This window comes from Coregonus clupeaformis, chromosome 17, assembly GCF_020615455.1.
Source record: "Coregonus clupeaformis isolate EN_2021a chromosome 17, ASM2061545v1, whole genome shotgun sequence".
NCBI lineage: Eukaryota > Metazoa > Chordata > Actinopteri > Salmoniformes > Salmonidae > Coregonus > Coregonus clupeaformis.
This window is the reverse complement of record NC_059208.1, coordinates 27,772,504-27,794,733: the sequence shown is the minus strand read 5'-3', so window position 1 is coordinate 27,794,733 and position 22,230 is coordinate 27,772,504. Positions and strand designations below refer to the sequence as shown.

At 45.6% G+C, this 22,230-nt stretch overlaps 1 protein-coding gene across 1 annotated transcript in view; it reads left to right on the top strand.

The window, feature by feature from the left end:
• The first annotated feature begins 880 nt into the window (after positions 1-880).
• The window catches only part of LOC121543902 (serine/threonine-protein kinase ULK4-like), a 142,450-nt gene continuing 121,100 nt past the window's right edge, over positions 881-22,230 (top strand). The window contains 16 exon segments of the mRNA XM_045225985.1: positions 881-957; positions 1,311-1,448; positions 1,533-1,632; positions 1,774-1,913; positions 3,009-3,174; positions 4,307-4,408; positions 4,630-4,713; positions 4,766-4,841; positions 7,311-7,412; positions 8,485-8,654; positions 8,755-8,824; positions 9,796-9,862; positions 10,946-11,050; positions 16,857-16,917; positions 17,104-17,288; positions 19,886-19,932. Coding sequence (XP_045081920.1) covers positions 1,311-1,448; positions 1,533-1,632; positions 1,774-1,913; positions 3,009-3,174; positions 4,307-4,408; positions 4,630-4,713; positions 4,766-4,841; positions 7,311-7,412; positions 8,485-8,654; positions 8,755-8,824; positions 9,796-9,862; positions 10,946-11,050; positions 16,857-16,917; positions 17,104-17,288; positions 19,886-19,932 — 1,613 coding nt within the window. The 5' untranslated portion in view covers positions 881-957.

Genomic DNA, 22,230 nt, shown 5'->3' with positions numbered 1-22,230 from the left:
AGTATGCCTATGTGTTTTGTCTGAAAACACAAGAGAATAAAAGGCCCTTTGACCACTCAAAAGAAAATCTGCCCTTTATCTGCTTGCTCTGCCCTGCAACAAGCTTCACTTAATGTCTTCACACCACTTCAGTAACAGTTCAGATTGAATTGCACTGCCCTGTGCATTTAACCATGCTTGCCCCTCTACAGTTTTCCCTCAATAGCTATCAAAGCCACGTTTTGGAGTTTTCTGGGAACAAGGGAGGGGGCAGCAAGTGGGTGGGGACAGGCAGACAGACAGACAGACAAACAGACAGAGTGCTAGAGAAAGAAAGGGAGACGGAGAGTTAGCTACGATATACAATCTATCATATTCCATGGATTTATTTTACACAGGATATAATATAACAGAATATAATAAAATAAAATATACAAGTAATATAGAATAGAATAGCATATTTTAGGCTACGGGTTTAACCCAGGTTGGAGGGATGGATCCAATAATTATCACCATATGTGCGAATGCTAGCTAGACCTATATTCACAGTTTGAGTAGGCAGTCAACATTATGTGGGCCTGCTCTGTCCAAAGATGTTTTAGTACGAAAACTTTGTCCGTCTCTGCGCACAAGAAGACCCTGTACCTTGCACTGAGTGTGTGTGTGTGTACCACTGCCGCGTCTTTCCTTGTATCCTAGTAACCAAGGAATAGCTCACAGTCAGAGGTATTCAAGCAAAATAATGAAATACAATAAGACACATGTACATGCTTGTTATGGATCTCTTTCATTCAACCTTTAGTCATATAAAAAAATGTAACATGTATCAAATGTAAAACCTTTTTTTAGTTTTATTATTAGCTACATTTTTCTTAAAAGCATGTATTACTACCCCCCTACAGTCGGAATGAAATGATCCAAATGTGATATGCGGTAACAAACTTCGCGCTTTGAGTTTGTTCGTGGGGGGATTTGAAGGTAAAAACAGCGATTTTTAATAATATATTTTTTTAAATTATGAAGCAATTTCACTAATTCGTGATATGGTTACAGTTAGTCTGTGGATTCTTGCATGTATTAACCTGTTTATATTGGAATTGGCTGTTAGGTTTTGTGATTGAACTTGCATGGACAGGACAGTTGTTGGTCTGCACAGCTTGCTTCTGTCAGTAAAACAGTTAGCTAGCAAATTAGCTAGCAGTTAGCGACCTAGTTTAACTAGCTACATGCAAATGCCATTTACTACTTTCTAGTTTCAACCTATACAAATGTGCTATTCACCCCCAGCAAGTGACCAACCACAGTCCCTAACTTGAGAACCTTCTGTGCAGATGGAAAACTTCGTCCTGTATGAGGAAATTGGAACAGGACGCAAGTCAGTGGTTTATAAGGGCAGGAGGAAAGGGAGCATACATTTTGTTGCAATTATTTGCAGTGACAAATCAAAAAGACCTGAAATTACAAACCACGTAAGTATCCAGCATCACTTCCTAGTAGTACACACATCCCTTTCAACTGATTTGACTGAGTAACACTGACTGGTGTATCCGCAGGTACGGCTAACTCACGACATAAAACATGAGAATGTGGTAACCTTCTATGAGTGGTATGAAACCAGCAACCATCTTTGGCTTGTAGTGGAACTGTGCACAGGTGAGATGCTTATTTATATATACAATACCATTGTTACCGTATGTCAACCTTTTACCTTTACGTTTCACAAAGTATGAATGTGATTTGATAGTGTATAATGGTAGGATAATAATAATCATTCATAATTTCTCTAGATTTTAGGGGGTTCACTGGAGTCAGTCATCACCCAGGATGAGTGCCTGTCAGAAGATGTAGTGAGGGAATTTGCCATTGATCTGGTCAAAGGCTTGAGATACATCCATGATGCTGGTATCGTGTTCTCCGATCTCACTCCCTCCAAGGTGCGGTACAGTATAGATGTCCTGACTCTATAATTTAGTGCGTACGGCCCAGTACATCACTAGGGCCAAGCTTCCTGCCATCCAGGACCTATATACTAGGCCAGGGTTCTTCAATTCCGGTCCTGGAGGGCCGAAACACTTCTGTTTTTTATTTCTACCTGGTAGTTAATTGCACTCACCTGGTGTCCCAGGTCTGAATTAGCCCCTGATTAGAAGGAGAGGATGAAAAACAGAGGTGTTTCGGCCCTCCAGGACCGGAGTTGAAGAACCTTGTACTAGGCGGTGTCAGAGGAAAGGCCAAAAAATTGTCAAAGTCTCCAGTCACCCTAGTCATAGACTGTTCTCTCTGCTACCGCACGGCAAGCGGTACCGGAGCGCCAAGTCTAGGACCAAAAGGCTCCTTAACAGCTTCTACCCCTAAGCCATATGACTGCTGAACAATTAATCAAATGGCCACCTGGACTATTTACATTGACTATTTTTTATTTGATTAGGTAAATATTTTCTTAACTCTTTCTTGAATTCATTGTTGGTTAAGGGCTTGTAAGTAAGCATTTCAATGTAAGGTATACACCTGTTGTATTCGGCGCATGTGACAAATAAAGTTTGATTTAATTTAAAAAATCAACAAACTCTATATATCGAGGCACATCTGACATTTAACACACTCTATAGATCAAACCAACCTAACACATTACATCCAATGAGCTCCTTTTGTCAACTAAGCAATGCTGATTATTTACATTTACATTTACGTCATTTAGCAGACGCTCTTATCCAGAGCGACTTACATTATTATTATTATTTTTCATACCCCCTGTGGGAATCGAACCCACAACCCTGGCGTTGCAAACGCCATGCTCTATCAACTGAGCTACATCCCTGCCGGCCATTCCCTCCCCTACCCTGGACGACGCTGGGCCAATTGCGCGCCGCCCCATGGGTCTCCCGGTCACGGCCGGCTACGACAGCGATGCAGTGCCTTAGACCACGCCTTAGAGACATATTTCTAGCCAACATTTATTCTCTGTCTCAGTTTTGATTTCATGAAATCAATGTCATTTGATTATGACTTTTGTTTTTTTCCCCCTATAGATCTTGCTGTATGGCCCTGGCACATTGAAGTACTCTAACTTCTGCCTGTCTAAAGCTGAGGGGGAGAATCTGGAGGAGTTTTTCACTTTAGTCACAGCAGAGGAAACAGGTGGAGGGGATGGCAAAGAAAACACATCAAGAAGAAATATCAAGAACAGAATCCAAGGTGATCCTTTACAGATAATATTGCTATACCATGGCATTATTGAATACTCGTATCTGATTGGCTTGAAGGGCATTTTAGAGCGTGCCTAATTTGCCTATAACGCATGGTATAGCCACATGGTACAATTCAATGGCTATAGTTTATTCTTACATGTTCTATGTTTGAGCTGCTTTTGAAAGCAAAAGTCAAATTGAAAACATTATTGGCATTGTTGTATTCGATTTTCATAATAGCAAGCTAGGACTGATGGGTTGGTTAGCTAAACTAGGAAGTCTGTTTGTTTGGTTTCCAAGGCAACTACTGTAGCTATCTAGTAAACCTGCTAGCTACTTCAGTGTATGTTGAACACATTTCTACTGGCAAATGAACACATTTCTAGTGGCAAATATGTTAAATTATAGCCATGGTATAAAAGGGATAATCAACTTGGGGCTCTATGTGTTCTCTGGAAAATAATGCAACTCCGTGGAAGGTCAGTTCCACGTTGTTCATTATTTTCTATAGAATGCATAGCCCCTCGTTGATTATCCCTTACTTATTGGATGTATACCAGAAAGTTATATCACATATCCTATTGTAACGACCCTGTGTAGCGACATTGTTCGCAGACCACCGCGGACAAACTCACTCTCCCTGCCTGTTTCATTACACTGGTGTCAGAAGAGAAGTGGGGTCCAACTTCTGACACCAGTGTAATGGAACAGGCAGGGAGAGTGAGCTTGTCCTCAGTGGTCGATGAACCCTCAACCTTCTGGCCCAAAGCCACAAAAGCATGCTCAAGTGGCAGAGTCGATATCCGCGCATAAACACAGGGTCGCTATATATGTATTTACCCCCCCAGAAAATATATGGGGGATTGGTAATGATGCATTGATGGAAACTATAATCAATCTGCAATATTAAAGCTGATTTACCCCCCAAAAGAAACACACAAAAAACAGGGTCGCTACATTATCACATTATGAGCAAGGCACTTAACCCTAATTGCTCCTGTAAGTCGCTCTGGATAAGAGCGTCTGCTAAATGACTAAAATGTAAATGTAAAATGTAAATGTTATATATCATATCATGTTATATCATATCATGGTTTTCAATATATTGCAGTAATGGAGATGTCTTTGTCTTTCTTCAGGGTCTCCAGTATACTGTGCACCAGAGGTGGTCAAAGGAGGAGACCCCAGTACCAGTAGTGATCTGTGGGCCCTGGGCTGTATATTCTATGAGATGTTTTCAGGTACTCATCAAATCACTTGGGCTGTGGACCAGATCTGTTTGTCCTCTTGCCAACTCCTTTGCTCATTGCCATTTTCAATTAGTGACAAGTAGTTGGCACTGTAGCACAAACAGACTGGCACTCAGGCTATCAAATCACTTGATTTATTGACATTGATTACAGAATAACAGTACTCATCTCATACATAAATACTTCTGTCTTGTTTTGCGGTCATTTCTCAGGAAAACCACCATTCTTCTCCGAGACCTTCTCTGAGTTGATTGAGCTGATATTACTTGAAGATCCTCCATCTCCAAGGCAAAGGGGTAAAACAGTCATTTCTATTGCTTATAGTCCATATCGTCTTTGTTGTTAAAGGGACTTCTTCCTGCAAGCCTACACAAGAGTTCCAAAGCCTGCTTAAAGGTTTGCTTCAGAAAGACCCTCAGAAGAGGTACGTCCGTACTCCCTGCACCAAATCAGGTTCTTGGTTTGAAGTTTCCATGACGGATAATTAATATTATCCGTTTGACATACAGTGGGGAAAAAAAGTATTTAGTCAGCCACCAATTGTGCAAGTTCTCCCACTTAAAAAGATGAGAGAGGCCTGTAATTTTCATCACAGGTACACGTGAACTATGACAGACAAAATGAGATTTTTTTTTCTCCAGAATATCACATTGTAGGATTTTTAATGAATATATTTGCAAATTATGGTGGAAAATAAGTATTTGGTCAATAACAAAAGTTTCTCAATACTTTGTTATATACCCTTTGTTGGCAATGACACAGGTCAAACGTTTTCTGTAAGTCTTCACAAGGTTTTCACACACTGTTGCTGGTATTTTGGCCCATTCCTCCATGCAGATCTCCTCTAGAGCAGTGATGTTTTGGGGCTGTCGCTGGCCAACACAGACTTTCAACTCCCTCCAAAGATTTTCTATGGGGTTGAGATCTGGAGACTGGCTAGGCCACTCCAGGACCTTGAAATGCTTCTTACGAAGCCACTCCTTCGTTGCCGGGCGGTGTGTTTGGGATCATTGTCATGCTGAAAGACCCAGCCACGTTTCATCTTCAATGCCCTTGCTGATGGAAGGAGGTTTTCACTCAAAATCTCACGATACATGGCCCCATTCATTATTTCCTTTACACGGATCAGTCGTCCTGGTCCCTTTGCAGAAAAACAGCCCCAAAGCATGATGTTTCCACCCCCATGCTTCACAGTAGGTATGGTGTTCTTTGGATGCAACTCAGCATTCTTTGTCCTCCAAAACGAGAGTTGAGTTTTTACCAAAAAGTTATATTTGGTTTCATCTGACCATATGACATTCTCCCAATCCTCTTCTGGATCATCCAAATGCACTCTAGCAAACTTCAGACGGGCCTGGACATGTACTGGCTTAAGCAGGGGGACACATCTGGCACTGCAGGATTTGAGTCCTTGGCGGCGTAGTGTGTTACTGATGGTAGGCTTTGTTACTTTGGTCCCAGCTCTCTGCAGGTCATTCACTAGGTCCCCCCGTGTGGTTATGGGATTTTTGCTCACCGTTCTTGTGATCATTTTGACCCCACGGGGTGAGATCTTGCGTGGAGCCCCAGATCGAGGGAGATTATCAGTGGTCTTGTATGTCTTCCATTTCCTAATAATTGCTCCCACAGTTGATTTCTTCAAACCAAGCTGCTTACCTATTGCAGATTCAGTCTTCCCAGCCTGGTGCAGGTCTACACTTTTGTTTCTGGTGTCCTTTGACAGCTCTTTGGTCTTGGCCATAGTGGAGTTTGGAGTGTGACTGTTTGAGGTTGTGGACAGGTGTCTTTTTATACTGATAACAAGTTCAAACAGGTGCCATTAATACAGGTAACGAGTGAAGGACGGCAGGTAGCTTAGTGGTTAAGAGCGTTGTGCCAGTAACCGAAAGGTCGCTGGTTCTAATCCCCGAACCGACTAGGTGAAAAATCTGTCGATGTGCCCTTGAGCAAGGCACTTAACCCTAATTGCTCCTGTAAGTCGCTCTGGATAAGAGCGTCTGCTAAATGACTAATTATTTATTTAATTATTTAAGGACAGAGGAGCCTCTTAAAGAAGAAGTTACAGGTCTGTGAGAGCCAAAAATCTTGCTTGTTTGTAGGTGACCAAATACTTATTTTCCACCATAGTTTGCAAATAAATTAATTAAAAATCCTACAATGTGATTTTCTGGATTATTTTTTCTCCTTTTGTCTGTCATAGTTGACGTGTACCTATGATGAAAATTACAGGCCTCTCTCATCTTTTTAAGTGGGAGAACTTGCACAATTGGTGGCTGACTAAATACTTTTTTCCCCCCACTGTATAACCTATGAAAAGGGGGATACCTAGTCAGTTGCACAACTGAATGCCTTCAACAGAATTGTGTTTTCCGCATTTATTTATTTATTTAACCTTTATTTAACTAGGCAAGTCAGTTAAGAACAAATTCTTATTTACAATGACGGCCTACACCGGCCAAACCCAGACGACGCTGGGCCAATTGTGCGCTGCCCTATGGGACTCCCAATCACGGCCCGTTGTGATACAGCCTGGAATCGAACCAGGGGGTCTGTAGTGACGCCTCAAGCACTGAGATGCAGTGCCTTAGACCGCTGTGCCACTTGGGAGCCCATTTAACCAAACCCCTTTAAATTAGAGAGGTGTAGGGGGCTGCCTTAATCGACGTCATCAGAGCCCGAGGAGCAGTTGTTGTTGGGGTTTAATTGCCTTGCTCAAGAGCAGAACGGCAGATTTTTCCACCTTGCTGGCTCGGGCATTCAAACCATCGACCTTTCGGTGACCGGCCCAACGCTCATAACCGCTAGGCTACCTGTGTAGGACAAGTAGGCCGACATAAGTTTGGTCAGAAAGAGAGTGCTTTATTAGACTTCAGCATTGAACTGTTCTCCTCAGGATAAACTGGACTCAGTTACTGGCCCACCCATTCTGGAGAGGAGTGTTCTCTGAGGTCTACACCAGCAAGGAGGAAGAAGAAGATATCTCATCCAGCTCCAGGTAATGTTTATGTTTCATATTACAATCAGGGCCTTTATTCAAAAGCGTATCAGAGAAGGAGTGCTGATATAGGATCTGTTTTGCCTTTTTAAATCACAATGAATAAGATTACGTGGACAGCAGGGACCTGGTCCTAGGTCAGTACACTTATTCTGAGATGCTTTGTGAATATTTGAGCTTTTTATTGATCCCCTTAAAGGGATACTTTAGGAAGTTTGAAGGAAGTTACTAACTAGCGCTAGCGCAATTGCTAACTAGCGTTAGCGCAATGACTGGAAGTCTATGGTATCTGCTAGCATGCTAGCAGACACCATAGACTTAGAGTCATTGCTTGTTAGCATTGGTTCGCGAAACTACCTCTAACTTCCTTCATACTGGACGCCGACACAATAAAATGGTATCCACAAGTTCATCTGACTCTGGGAAAGTAGACAGTAAAGGGCCTCATTGCCAAAATCCCAAAGTATCCCTTTAAAGTCTTAACCTTTGTTCTGCAATTGTAGGAAATGGACAAATGGACTTGTACAGCAAGCATGTGTCTGCCAATGTTAGTTTAATGTACATAGACAGGTCATTTATAAACTGTTTGAGAAGCTCTGTCTCACCTGTTTCAATGCCAAACACTGTTTTGGAATTGCATATCTCCCTCCCCGGCCTTTTCTCATGACATAACTTCTTGAGAATGCATGTTGGTCTGATGTTATCATAAACCATACCTGTGTGTTCAGGATGGAGCCTGGGACCTGTCCAATCAGATGGGTTGTGCTGTGAGGTGTTAGTGGGAGGAAGACAAGGCCTTCACAGAGCTGAAGTTGAATATGATTTACTAACTGCAATATGAGAATAAGATAACAGTCCTTGTTTCAATTGTGTAATAACCTATACCTCTAAACTCTATAACTATTTAATAAGACAACAGGTTCTATGTAACTACAGTGTTGCTACTACAGGTGTCATATTACTGTGTAGTTACATAGGTAGAAGGTCATGTTTCCTTTCTGTTTGTAGTCTGGTGATGTTTTAATGTAGTTGATGCGCACTAACTGATATCTGACCTGTCTTTTGGCTGCAGTGTGGGGAGGAGTGGTGTCTGTTCCTCTAGCCAGTCATCAGCAGTGACACCTGTCTCAGTGACCTCCCAGGGACCAGGAGGGGGACACAGAATCGTACAGGGAGAGGCAGCAGGGGCCGCCGGGGCAGAGGAGCCTGTCTGCATGCACCCCAACAAATCATTCCGATTAGGTAATGCTTTCTGGGAAGGTGGAAGCAGACATGTTGATGACAGTTGATGACAGTGTAGGTGGTGTGTCTGAACATAGTCTTCTTCTTCTTCTTCTTCTAGACAACGTGACAGAGCTTAGACCAAAGATTGCGCTGGACAAAGATACCAGGGAGTCCATATTCCTCCTCAGGTACGATCAGTGTTCAACTCCAGTTGTTCTGATCATTTACTAAACATTGTGTTGGATCAACAGCTTGAGTAAGTAAAACTGGAAAATACTAATTTCATATATATATATTAGGGCTGTCAAATGATTAAAATTTTTAATCAAATTAATCAGAATTTTCAGTGGATTAATCATGATTAATCACTATTTGCAATTACACCTGAATCCTAACCATTTTTTTTCTGAAATGCATACCAAAAGATAAATAACAGGACACAGATACATAATTTTCATATTATGTCTGTTTATTAACACAGCCAAATAATGGTGTTTTAAATCAAGCTGAAACATACTACACACCATAATATTTGTCTTTGGCTGTGGCTCTTGACGGTGGCTTATAGAATGAGTCTTGAGACGCCACTTGCAAAACATCAAGGAAACCTGAGTCTTCTACAATGCTAATGGGTCTACAATCCTTTGCAATCCATTTTGCTATTGTGTTGGTCAAATTATCTGAGGTTGATTTTGTTAATTGCCTGCAAACATTCAGCGTGGTCTGGCGCAAACCACTTGCTGAATCTGACGGCCCAGCAAACGCATGTTTGGCGTTGACATGGTACTTCAAGCTTGAACAGCTCCGGTGAAATTGAAACTCCTTCTTACAAATCTTGCAAATAACCTTGTACTTGTTAACTGTACCATCATCATTCTTTTTATATTTGAATCCGTCAATAGGCCCACTTTGCTCACCTTGCTCCATCTCGCCTCTAGCTCCCAACCACTTTCCTGACCTGAATAATTTGTCACACTGCGCATGCGTGAAATGCGTTAAAAAAATTGACGTAATTAACAGCAAACAACTAATTAACGTCGTTAACGTGCTATTTTTGACAGCCCTAATATATATATATATATATATATTTTTTTTTTTCCTGAATGTTTTTTAAATCTCAAAATGAAGCATGTTTTATGTGATATTTTTCATCAATCAGCTCTCGTCCATCTCCAAGAATGAGTTGCACTGCAAGAGATACACCCAACAGGACACCATTACCTCAAGTGAGTTCTTCTCTTATCAAAGAGCCAAAGGAGAGCACTCCCATACCTCTGCAACTTTCTCCACAATTACATTTTAAGTGTAATCTTTCTGTGAGCTGTCTTTAGTCAGAAACATAGACTATTACCACGGCGCGCCTGTACACTGCAGAAACTGGTAGTTAAGAATTCATTGTTTTCAAAGGTTATTCTCAGTTACAGTTGTTTGTTAACCTTTGGCGCCCTCTACAACATTCTCAGTGAAGTGCCACTTTTCACTTATCATTTTTTCCCAGGTGAATTGACTGTATACATAAGGACATTGGACATTCTTATGTATTATAAACTTCACTTTCATTTAGCCGCTTTAGCCACTTTCATTTATGAGATCTCTGCAAGTCTGGTGTGTGAATGATGTTCGATTATTGGGCTGTAGTGGAGCGGGTCAAGAGCTTCAAGTACCTCGGTGTCCACATTGCGAAGGAATGACACACACACCAACACAGTCGTGAAGAAGGCACGACAATGCCTCTTCCCCCTCGAGGCTGAAAATATTCGGCATGGGCCCTCAGATCCTCAAAAAGTTCACCGCTTGGTATGGCAACTGCTTGGCATCCAACCGCAAGGCGCTACAGAGGGTAGTGCGTACGACCCAGTACATCACTGGGGCCAAGCTCCCTGCTATCCAGGACCTCTATACCAGGCAGTGTCAGAGGAAGGCCCTAGAAATTGTCAAAGACTCCAGCCACACAAGTCATAGACTGTTCTCTCTGCTACCGCACGGCAAGCGGTACCGATGCACCAAGTCTGGAACCAACAGGACCCTGAACAGCTTCTACCCCCAAGCCATAAGACTGCTAAATAGTTAGTCCGGGTAGCTATTGGTTAATTGTGTATTTATTCCTTGTGTTATTATTTTTATATTATTTCAAAACATGTCTCTGCATTGTTGGGAAGGGCCCGTAAGTAAGCATTTCACTGTTAGTCTACACCTGTTGTTTACGAAGCATGTGACAAATACAATTTGATTTGATGTTAATAATTATCACATACTGTAATTGTGCTCATTTGTAATGATGACATCACTCTGGTTGTTGTCATCTTCAGGACAGTGTGGTGGTCAGTGGTCTGAATGACGTCAGTTACTGTATAAAGGACCTGGTGTACACTGACTCTGACCTGGCAGTCACACCTATTATGGACAACCCAAAGGTACCATAAATCATGTAACTGCTCTTATTTCTCGTGTTTTTTTTCTAGTTTTCTTTCTAGTAATACATTGTTATTAATTATTGCATTGTTGGGTTTTGTCAGAGCGGGCGTAGGTGTGGTGTAGGAATCAGATGCAGGACACAGATGCTAGTCCAAAATACTTTAGTAAAGTCCACAGAATGAACGGCTACAAACAGAGCCGGAGGCACGAGAAAAATAACGCACTCAGCGTATAAATGCAAAACACGCACAACAAGTGCGGACTCTCTATCTAAAACAGAAATAGAGCACAAACTGACTGGAAACACCTGCTGACAAGGAACAACTACACACAACCACAAGACAGAAACAACGAGAACTTAAAGGACACATAATCAAGACAAAATGAGAAACAGGTGTACCAAAACAGACCAGACCAAACAAACACAGAAACAACGAACGGTGGCAGCTAGTACTCCGGGGACGACGACCGCCAAAGCCTACCCGAACAAGGAGAAGGAGCAGCCTCGGCAGAAAACGTGACAGTACCCCCCCCTTGACGCGCGGCTCCAGCCGTGCGCCGACCCCGGCCTCGGGGACGACCAGGAGGACGCGGAGCAGGGCGCGTGGGATGACCACGATGGAACTCAGTCAGAAGGGACGGGTCTAAGATATCTCTCCTCGGCACCCAACACCGCACCCAACACGCTCCTCCGGACCGTACCCCTCCCACTCCACGAGATATTGGAGACCCCCCATCCGGCGTCTCGAATCCAGGATGGACCGAACTGTGTACGCCGGAGCCCCCTCGATATCCAGCGGGGGCGGAGGAGTCTCTGCTATCTCACAGTCCTGGAGTGGACCAGCTACCACCGGCCTGAGGAGAGACACATGGAACGAGGGGTTAATATTCTTATAATCAATAGGTAGTTGTAATCTGTAACACACCTCGTTCAACCTCCTCAGGACTTTAAAAGGCCCCACAAACCGCCGACCTAGCTTCCGGCAGGGCAGGCGGAGGGGCAGGTTTCTGGTCGAGAGCCAGACTCGAACTCCCGGTGCGTACACCGGTCCCTCACTGCGGTGGAGATCGGCGCTCGCCTTGTGTCGACTGATGGCCCGCTGCAGATGTACGTGAGCAGCGTTCCACGTCTCCTCCGAGCGCCACACCCACTCATCCACCGCAGGGGCCTCGATCTGGCTCTGATGCCAAGGTGCCAGAGCCGGCTGGTACTCTAATACACATTGGAAAGGAGTTAGTCTGGTGGAGGAGTGGCGAAGGGAGTTCTGGGCCATCTCGACCCAGGAAACATACCTCGCCCACTCCTCCGGCCGGCCCTGGCAATACGACCTCAGAAACCTACCCACATCCTGGTTTACCCGTTCAACCTGCCCATTGCTTTCCGGGTGGTACCCTGAGGTAAGGCTCACCGAGACCCCCAAGCGCTCCATGAACGCTCTCCAGACTCGAGAGGTAAACTGGGGGCCTCGATCAGACACTATATCCTCGGGTACCCCGTAATGCCGGAAGACGTGAGTGAATAGTGCCTCAGCGGTCTGTAGGGCAGTGGGGAGACCCGGCATGGGAAGGAGACGACAGGCCTTCGAGAACCGATCCACAACGACCAGGATGGTGGTATTTCCCTGGGAGGGGGGAAGGTCAGTAACAAAATCCACCGAGAGGTGAGACCAGGGTCGTTGTGGAACGGGCAGGGGTTGTAGCTTACCCCGGGGCAGGTGTCTGGGTGCCTTACACTGGGCACACACCGAGCAGGAGGAAACATAAACCCTCACATCCCTGGCTAACGTTGGCCACCAGTATTTAGTGGTAAGGCAGTGCACCGTCCGGCCAATCCCTGGATGTCCAGAGGAGGGTGATGTGTGAGCCCAATATATAAGTCGATCCCGAACCTCGAGCGGAACGTACGTCCGACCCACAGGACACTGTGGAGGGCTAGGATCGGTACGCAACGCCCGCTCGATTTCGGAATCGACCTCCCACACCACCGGTGCCACCAGGCAAGACGGCGGTAGTATGGGCGTGGGCTCAACAGACCTCTCCTCCGTGTCATACCGCCGGGACAGGGCATCTGCCTTACCGTTCTGGGACCCAGGGATGTGCGTGATCTTAAAAACGAACCGGGCCAGAAACATGTTCCACCTAGCCTGGCGAGGGTTCAGTCTCCTAGCTGCCCAGATGTACTCCAGGTTTCGGTGGTCAGTCAAAATGAGGAAAGGGTGTTGAGCCCCCTCAAGCCAATGCCTCCACACATTTAGGGCCTGGACCACGGCTAGCAGCTCCCTGTCCCCCACGGCATAATTTTGCTCCGCCGGACTGAGCTTTTTAGAGTAAAAAGCACAGGGGCGGAGTTTCGGTGGCGTGCCAGACCGTTGCGAGAGCACGGCCCCTATACCGGCTTCAGACGCGTCTACCTCGACCTGGAATGGTAGCGCGGGATCCGGATGCGCCAGCACCGGCGCCGAGGTAAACAGGTCCTTCAGTCTCCCAAAAGCCCTATCAGCCTCAGCAGACCACTGCAAGCGCACCGGACCTCCCTTTAGAAGAGACGTTATGGGAGCTGCCACCTGTCCAAAACCCCGGATAAACCTCCTGTAGTAATTCGCAAAGCCCAAGAACCGCTGCACCTCTTTAACAGTGGTTGGAGTTTGCCAATTACGCACGGCCACTACACGGTCAACCTCCATCTTCACCCCTGACGCAGACAACTGATAACCCAAAAAGGAGACAGACTCCTGGAAAAAGAGACATTTCTCTGCCTTGACATATAGGTCATGCTCCAACAATCTCCTCAACACTCGGCGCACCAGGGCTACATGCTCGGCTCGGGTAAAAGAATACACCAGAATGTCGTCAATGTACACGACCACTCCTTGCCCCTGCATATCCCGGAAGATCTCATCTACGAAGGATTGGAAGACTGAAGGAGCATTCATTAACCCGTATGGCATGACGAGATACTCGTAATGACCCGAGGTGGTACTAAATGCTGTCTTCCATTCGTCTCCCCTCCCTAATACGCACCAAGTTGTATGCGCTCCTGAGGTCCAATTTTGTGAAGAACCGCGCCCGTGTAAAGACTCCGTCATAGTCGCAATCAGAGGGAGTGGATAACTGTATTTCACAGTAATCTGATTGAGACTGCGGTAATCAATACACGGGCGCAAACCTCCATCCTTTTTCTTCACAAAAAAGAAACTCGAGGACGCAGGGGAAGTGGAGGGCCGTATGTATCCCTGTCTCAGAGACTCGGCTATGTAAGTCTCCATAGCTCTCTTCTCCTCTTGAGACAAAGGATACACATGGCTCCGCGGAAGCGCAGCTCCTACCTGGAGGTCTATCGCACAATCCCCCTGTCTATGTGGTGGCAATTGCGTCGCCTTCGCCATACTAAACACCAGTGCTAAATCCTCATACTCGGGGGGAATGTGCAATGCGGGCACTTGGTTTGGACTCTCCACCGAGGTCGCCCCTACGGAAACGCCCAGACATCGCCCTACACACTGGGCAGACCACTCCTTAAGAGCCCTCTGTTGCCACGAAATAGAGGGATTATGGGTAATCAACCAGGGAAGCCCCAGCACCACCGGATACGCAGGAGAGTCAATAAGATATAGCTGAATAGTCTCCTCATGACCCTCCTGCGTCCCCATCCTAAGTGGAGCTGTGACCTCCCGAATCAACCCCGATCCCAACGGACGGCTATCTAGAGCATGTACAGGGAAAGGATTGTTGACAGGAAGGAGGGGAATCCCTAACTCTACACAAAATCTCCGATCTATAAAATTCCCGGCTGCGCCTGAATCTACTAGCGCCTTATGCTGGGAACGAGGTGCAACCTGTGGGAAACAAACAGGTATGGTTAGGTGCACAACAGAGAGCTCTGGGTAAGTGGGGCGCCTACTCACCTGGAAGGACTCCCCAGTGCGTGGCCTGCCGTCTCGTCCCCTAGGAGACCCCCCCCAGCACCTAGCCGCAGTGTGTCCTCCACGGCCACAGTTGGTACAGGGGGTGGTCCCCTTGGGGCCTCCTTCTCCTCTCCTTTCTGGGCCAGCACCCCCGAGCTCCATAGGACTAGGCTCGGAGGTGCTGGAGGGTGGAATGGACGACCCCCACTCAGGACGTCCGCGGGTAGCCAGCAGGGTGTCTAGGCGAATGGCCATGTCCACCAACTGGTCAAACGTAAGGGTGGTGTCCCTGCAGGCCAACTCACGACGGACGTCCTCCCGTAGGCTGCAGCGGAAGTGGTCTATGAGGGCCCGCTCATTCCACCCTGCGTCTGCCGCCAGAGTCCAGAACTCCAGTGCAAACTCCTGGCGCTCCTCTTCCCCTGTCGGAGGTAGAATAGACGTTCTCCCGCCGCCTTCCCCTCAGGTGGATGGTCGAATACAGCCCTGAAGCGACGGGAGAACTCCGCATAGGTGATCGTCGCGGGTCTATTCTCCTCCATTCGGCGTTGGCCCACTCCAACGCCTTGCCGGTGAGACAGGAGATGAGGGCGGAAACGCTCTCGTGTCCCGAGGGCACCGGGTGTACGGTGGCGAGGTAGAGTTCAACTTGTAGGAGGAAACCTTGACACCCGGCAGCGGTACCATCATACGCCCTCGGGAGCGAGAGCCGAATCCCACTGGGTTCCGGAGCGTGGACAAAGGGACTGACCGGTGCTGGTGGTAATGTGGGAGGAGGCGTGGGTGCCCAACTGGTCTCCAGGCGATGCAGGGTATTCATTACTCCCTGCAGAGCGTTGGTGATTTGGGCTATCCGCTCGTCCTGTCCGTGGACGCGCTCCTCCCAAGACTCGGTCGCTGCTGCTGCTCCTGCTGATTCCATGAATGGTGTGTAGTTCTGTCAGAGCGGGCGTAGGTGTGGTGTAGGAATCAGATGCAGGACACAGATGCTAGTCCAAAATACTTTAGTAAAGTCCACAGAATGAACGGCTACAAACAGAGCCGGAGGCACGAGAAAAATAACGCACTCAGCGTATAAATGCAAAACACGCACAACAAGTGCGGACTCTCTATCTAAAACAGAAATAGAGCACAAACTGACTGGAAACACCTGCTGACAAGGAACAACTACACACAACCACAAGACAGAAACAACGAGAACTTAAAGGACACATAATCAAGACAAAATGAGAAACAGGTGTACCAAAACAGACCAAACCAAACAAACACAGAAACAACGAACGGTGGCAGCTAGTACTCCGGGGACGACGACCGCCGAAGCCTGCCCGAACAAGGAGAAGGAGCAGCCTCGGCAGAAAACGTGACAGGTTTTGAGTTTGCAAGAAAGGCATTTCACTGTACTTGTGCATGTGACATTAAAACTTGAAACTTGCTCTATATTTAAGCAATATGTAAAAAAAAAATTAACATGCTTTGTCTGATGCTGAATAGGCTGACATTTTCTATAGTTCCACAGCCCACTTCTCCCATTTTAGTGTTAAAGTGCTTATCAGAGTCCAAAATGTGTACACGTCCTCACAGCAGTGTTCTAGAATATTGGATCGTTGGCTTTCATACTTTTCGAATTCCCAGCAATTTCTTCAACCGTTACCCAATTTCAAATGAATAGGAGCCGCGTACGCGGAGCCATACTGATTGGGAATTTTGGGGAAGTGTGCGGTCACGCTGTGCGTCCTCCATGGACGGTGGACTCGGAGCCAGATAGATATGTCACAATGGGACGCTGGACTATCACGGGTCCTCGGCTTTGGACTCTGAATTGCGCTTAAGAACAGAGGTTGGCAATCAGCAACTCTTGTGCATTCTAGTAACAAAGATATATATATATATTTTTTTTCAGATTCTGAAGACTGCTCCAGTGCGATATGACTCAAAGACTTTGTGTGTCCGAGCATACTCAGGTAATAAAGAAGAACAAACAGGAAAGCTATCGACTGCTGTGCTGCTGCTGAGTAACACTTGTACACACTCTGAAATTGACAAGTGTGTAGCAGGTGTTAATCCACACACACACACACAGGTTAGACAGACAGCTAAAGCTGGGTCTGCTGTGTAATTATTGAGCACCTCTGCCCCCCCCCCTATAGTGGAGAAGCTGTTGTGTCTGAGCCCTGGGGACTGGAGGGTGTTTCTGCAGCAGCTGTGCTCTTCTCTGGAGACCCAGGCTGATAAGACCACGGCGGCGGCCCGCTCCAAACTCAACCTCCTCTGCTATCTGTGTACCATAGCTGCCCACAAGGACACAGCTACCAGGCTCATCAACTCCCAGCTGGTAAGGGAAGGGTCACAGCCTGACGGTCCGACCACATGCCCAGCAGGCCTGCCATTCCTCCCAGGGCTGCTGGTGGCCAGAGTTCCAACAAGACATGGGCCCCTCTAGGCTAATTTAAGTGTTCAGAGGAACATTCTTAGAATCACTCCACAACCTCTGGCCTTGCTGAGGTTTCTCAAGTGTTAAAAGGGTTCCTATATTTACCATGTGACCCCGAGCTCCTCAGCACGGCTACAGTACATGTCGGCCTCTGTTGATCAGCGGGAAGCTGAAACAGTAGTCAGCTACGTGGGACCAGGAAGTTAACACTGTTATTTCCTCAAGATAATAAGAAAATGAACTTCCTATTTCCTGTACTTTTTGTTACTGAGATCTGCTCAGCTGTAACATGTTCAATGACCCTAGTTATGTATGAGAGCACTAAGACCAGGCGGACGTCCCAAATGACACCCTATTCCCTATATAGTGCACTTTTGAATTGGGCCCATAGAGGTCTGGTCAAATGTAGTGCACTATGTAGGGAATAGGGTGCCATTTGGGACACACAGAACTCTGCTGCCAATATCATAAAGTTGCTTCCTCGTTACAGTGACAAGGTATTAAGTTATGACATATGGGACATTAATCTGGTCAAATTTAAAGATCAAATCTCTTCATTCGTTTTTAATGAAATGTCCAGACTGAGGATTGATTCAGGCGTAGTAAATCCGTCTGACGGAGAGTCTCCTATAGCTATTAACCACTAGATGGCATTCCAGTTACATCACTCACTCAGATTGAACTGAAAATGACATCGCCACAATCATTAGACCTCATGGTATCTTTTAGTATATCATTGTTTTGGGACTTATTCGGACACTATGGCCAGCCCTGACTGAGTTTATAACAATTATGTATTGGTAACATGACTAATTCAATGCTGTACTACTGAAAGACGACTGGACTGACTGACATACGTTGAAGTTGGAAACTCAGTTTTTCACAATTCCTGACATTTAATCCTAGTAAAAATTCCCTGTCTTAGGTCAGTTAGGATCACCACTTTATTTTAAGAATGTGAAATGTCAGAATAATAGTAGAGTGATTTATTTCAGCTTTTATTTATTTAATCACATTCCCAGTGGGTCTGAAGTTTACATACACTCAATTAGTATTTGGTAGCATTGTTTAACTTGGGTCAAACGTTTCGGGTAGCCTTCCACAAGCTTCCCACAATAAGTTGGTTGAATTTTGGCCCATTCCTCCTGACAGAGCTGGTGTAACTGAGTCAGGTTTGTAGGCCTCCTTGCTCGCACACGCTTTTTCAGTTCTGCCCACAAATGTTCTATAGGATTGAGGTCAGGGCTTTGTGATGGCCACTCCAATACCTTGACTTTGTTGTCCTTAAGCCATTTTGCCACAACTTTGGAAGTATGCTTCGGGTCATTGTCCATTTGGAAGACCCATTTGCGACCAAGCTTTAACTTCCTGACTGATGTCTTGAGATGTTGCTTCAATATATCCACATAATTTTCCTTCCTCATGATGCCATCTATTTTGTGAAGTGCACCAGTCCCTCCTGCAGCAAAGCACCCCCACAGCATAATGCTGCCACCCCCGTGCTTCATGGTTGGGATGTTGTTCTTCAGCTTGCAAGCAACCCCCTTTTTCCTCCAAACATAACAATGGTAATTATGGCCAAACAGTTCTATTTTTGTTTCATCAGACCAGAGGACATTTCTCCAAAAAGTACGATCTTTGTCCCCATGTGCAGTTGCAAACCGTAGTCTGGCTTTTTTATGGCGATTTTGGAGCAGTGGCTTCTTCCTTGCTGAGCGGCCTTTCAGGTTATGTCGATATAGGACTCATTTTACTGTGGATATAGATACTTTTGTACCTGTTTCCTCCAGCATCTTCACAAGGTCCTTTGCTGTTGTTCTGGGATTGATTTGCACTTTTCGCACTAAAGTACGTTCATCTCTAGGAGACAGAACGCGTCTCCTTCCTGAGCGGTATGACGGCTGCGTGGTCCCATGGTGTTTATACTTGCGTACTATTGTTTGTACAGATGAACGTGGTACCTTCAGGCGTTTGGAAATTGCTCCCAAGGATGAACCAGACTTGTGGAGGTCTACAATTTTTTTTCTGAGGTCTTGGCTGATTTATTTTGATTTTCCCATGATGTCAAGCAAAGAGGCACTGAGTTTGAAGGTAGGCCTTGAAATACATCCACAGGTACGCCTCCAAATGACTCAAATGATATCAATTAGCCTATCAGAAGCTTCGAAAGCCATGACCTCATTTTCTGGAATTTTCCAAGCTGTTTAAAGGCACAGTCAACTTAGTGTATGTAAACTTCTAACCCACTGGAATTGTGATACAGTGAATTATAAGTGAAATAATCTGTCTGTAAACAATTGTTGGAAAGATTACTTGTGTCATGCACAAAGTAGATGTCCTAACCGACTTGCCAAAACAATAGGTTGTTAACAAGAAATTTGTGGAGTGGTTGAAAAACGAGTTTTAATGACTCCAACCTAAGTGTATGTAAACTTCCGACTTCAACTGTATTTTACAGTGTTAACCAACTGCTGTTCTGTCCTCTCCCTTTGTGACAGTTCCCTGTGTTGACCCAGCAGCTGCGACTAGCACCCAACTGGGATGTGTGAGTTCCTTTAGCTTCCACCTGTCCGACCCCATACATACATACAACCACTCTCTGCATTCTCCATGCGCCAATGCATGGAAATAATGTCTAGCATGTACTGTAGCCTACTGCACTAGCGTTTACAATGATCTGTGCCTGGTCTGGATGTTCTGTAAATCACTGTTAGAGTTACAGTGAGGGGAAAAAAGTATTTGATCCCCTGCTGATTTTGTACGTTTGCCCACTGACAAAGAAATTATCTGTCTATAATTTTAATGGTAGGTTTATTTGAACAGTGAGAGACAGAATAACAACAAAAAAATCCAGAAAAACACATGTCAAAAATGTTATAAATTGATTTGCATTTTAATGAGGGAAATAAGTATTTGACCCCATCTCAATCAGAATGATTTCTGGCTCCCAGGTGTCTTTTATACAGGTAATGAGCTGAGATTAGGAGCACACTCTTAAAGGGAGTGCTCCTAATCTCAGCTTGTTACCTGTATAAAAGACACCTGTCCACAGAAGCAATCAATCAATCAGATTCCAAACTCTCCACCATGGCCAAGACCAAAGAGCTCTCCAAGGATGTCAGGGACAAGATTGTAGACCTACAAAAGGCTGGAATGGGCTACAAGACCATCGCCAAGCAGCTTGGTGAGAAGGTGACAACAGTTGGTGCGATTATACGCAAATGGAAGAAACACTAAATAACTGTAAATCTCCCTCGGCCTGGGGCTCCATGCAAGATCTATTTAGATTGTAGGTAGGTATTGTAGTTAGGTATTATAGGTAGTTTACTCAGGTAGTTATTGTAGGTAATTATTGTAGGTAAGTATTGTATTCGGCGGACCCCGGCGAAGCATGAGGCTAGCCTACCCACTACTTGGACCAACAAAGCTAGCTAGCTAGCTAGCGGGTAGCTACTGGTAACTTTTAGCAACTGTGGTTAGTTGTTTCCAATGTTATTTCACGCTTAAGAGTACCTGTGATTGAGCCAGCTAGCTGCCACCATTCAGCTGTTTTTCTAACCTCATTATCCGAGGCATTAACGTTAGGTGGTTGGTAGCTGCTGTACTTAATTACAGCTACTGATTGCAGTCTGCCAGTTTGGCTTTATACATAGCTTGGGCTTTGTCGAGTAAGGCTTAAACTATGTATTTAGATTGTAGTTAGGTATTATAGGTAGGCATCGTGGGCTGTATATTATTAAGTAGTATAGGTAGGCATCGTGGGCTGTTGTGGGTAGTTGTTGTGTAGTTATTGTAGGTTACTTTTGTATTCGGCGGTGCCGGGGTGTAGCACGAAGCTAGCTAGCTAACTCACCTCCTGGATTAGCTGGCGAGTAGCTATTAGCAACGGTAGCAACTAAAAACAATATCCTTTTAGCCAGCTACATTCGTTCGCAGCGACGCCGTTTTTCAAACAAAGTCAACACAGCAGCCATTGCTAGCTAGCCAACACTACCAGCTGGCTGTACTGTAGTAGCTAAATACAATATCTTTGTGCTAGCTAGCCAACGTTTAATCATTGCTGCGTTATGAAAGAACTAGACACGGACACGAATTATCTGTTTAGTGTGTTCACACACTATTGGTAGTTTGTTGTAACCAAGTATTGGTGCTAAACTGTGTGTTATTGGATGCTAGCATGCTAGTTAGCTATGGCGTCATAGTTAGCTAGCTGAATAAAGTAAGTTGAGTCTATTCATTGAAACATTGAACCGCTGTAGTTTACAACAATTCTAATTTCTAAAGTGGAAGTTGGGAGAGTTTTATTCGGGTGGTTCAGTGAAACAATTATAGTTTCTGAGGTGGAAGTTGGGAGAGTTATATTTTTTTTTGGTGAGGGAGGCCTGCTCTCTACTTTCCCAGATGTGTAGTTCATTTCATTCCGATCTCCTCTGCATTATTGTAGCCATCTGCTGCAGCCTGTCAACTATGCCTCTGCCTATCCCTGTTCTCTCCTCTCCGCACAGGCTACACAAACGCCTCACACCGCGTGGCTGCTGCCTCTCTAACCTGGTGGTCCCTGCACGCACCACACACCTGGAGTTCCAGGTCTCAGGCAGCCTCTGGAACTGCCGTTCTGCCGCCAACAAGGCTGACTTCATCCCAGCCTATGCTACCCTCCAGTCCCTCGACTTCCTGGCGCTGACGGAAACATGGATTACCACTGAAAACACTGCTACTTCTACTGCTCTCTCCTCGTCTGACCATGTGTTCTCGCATACCCCGAGAGCATCTGGTCAGAGGGGTGGTGGCACAGGAATCCTCATCTCTCCCAAGTGGTCATTCTCAATTTTTCCCCTAACCC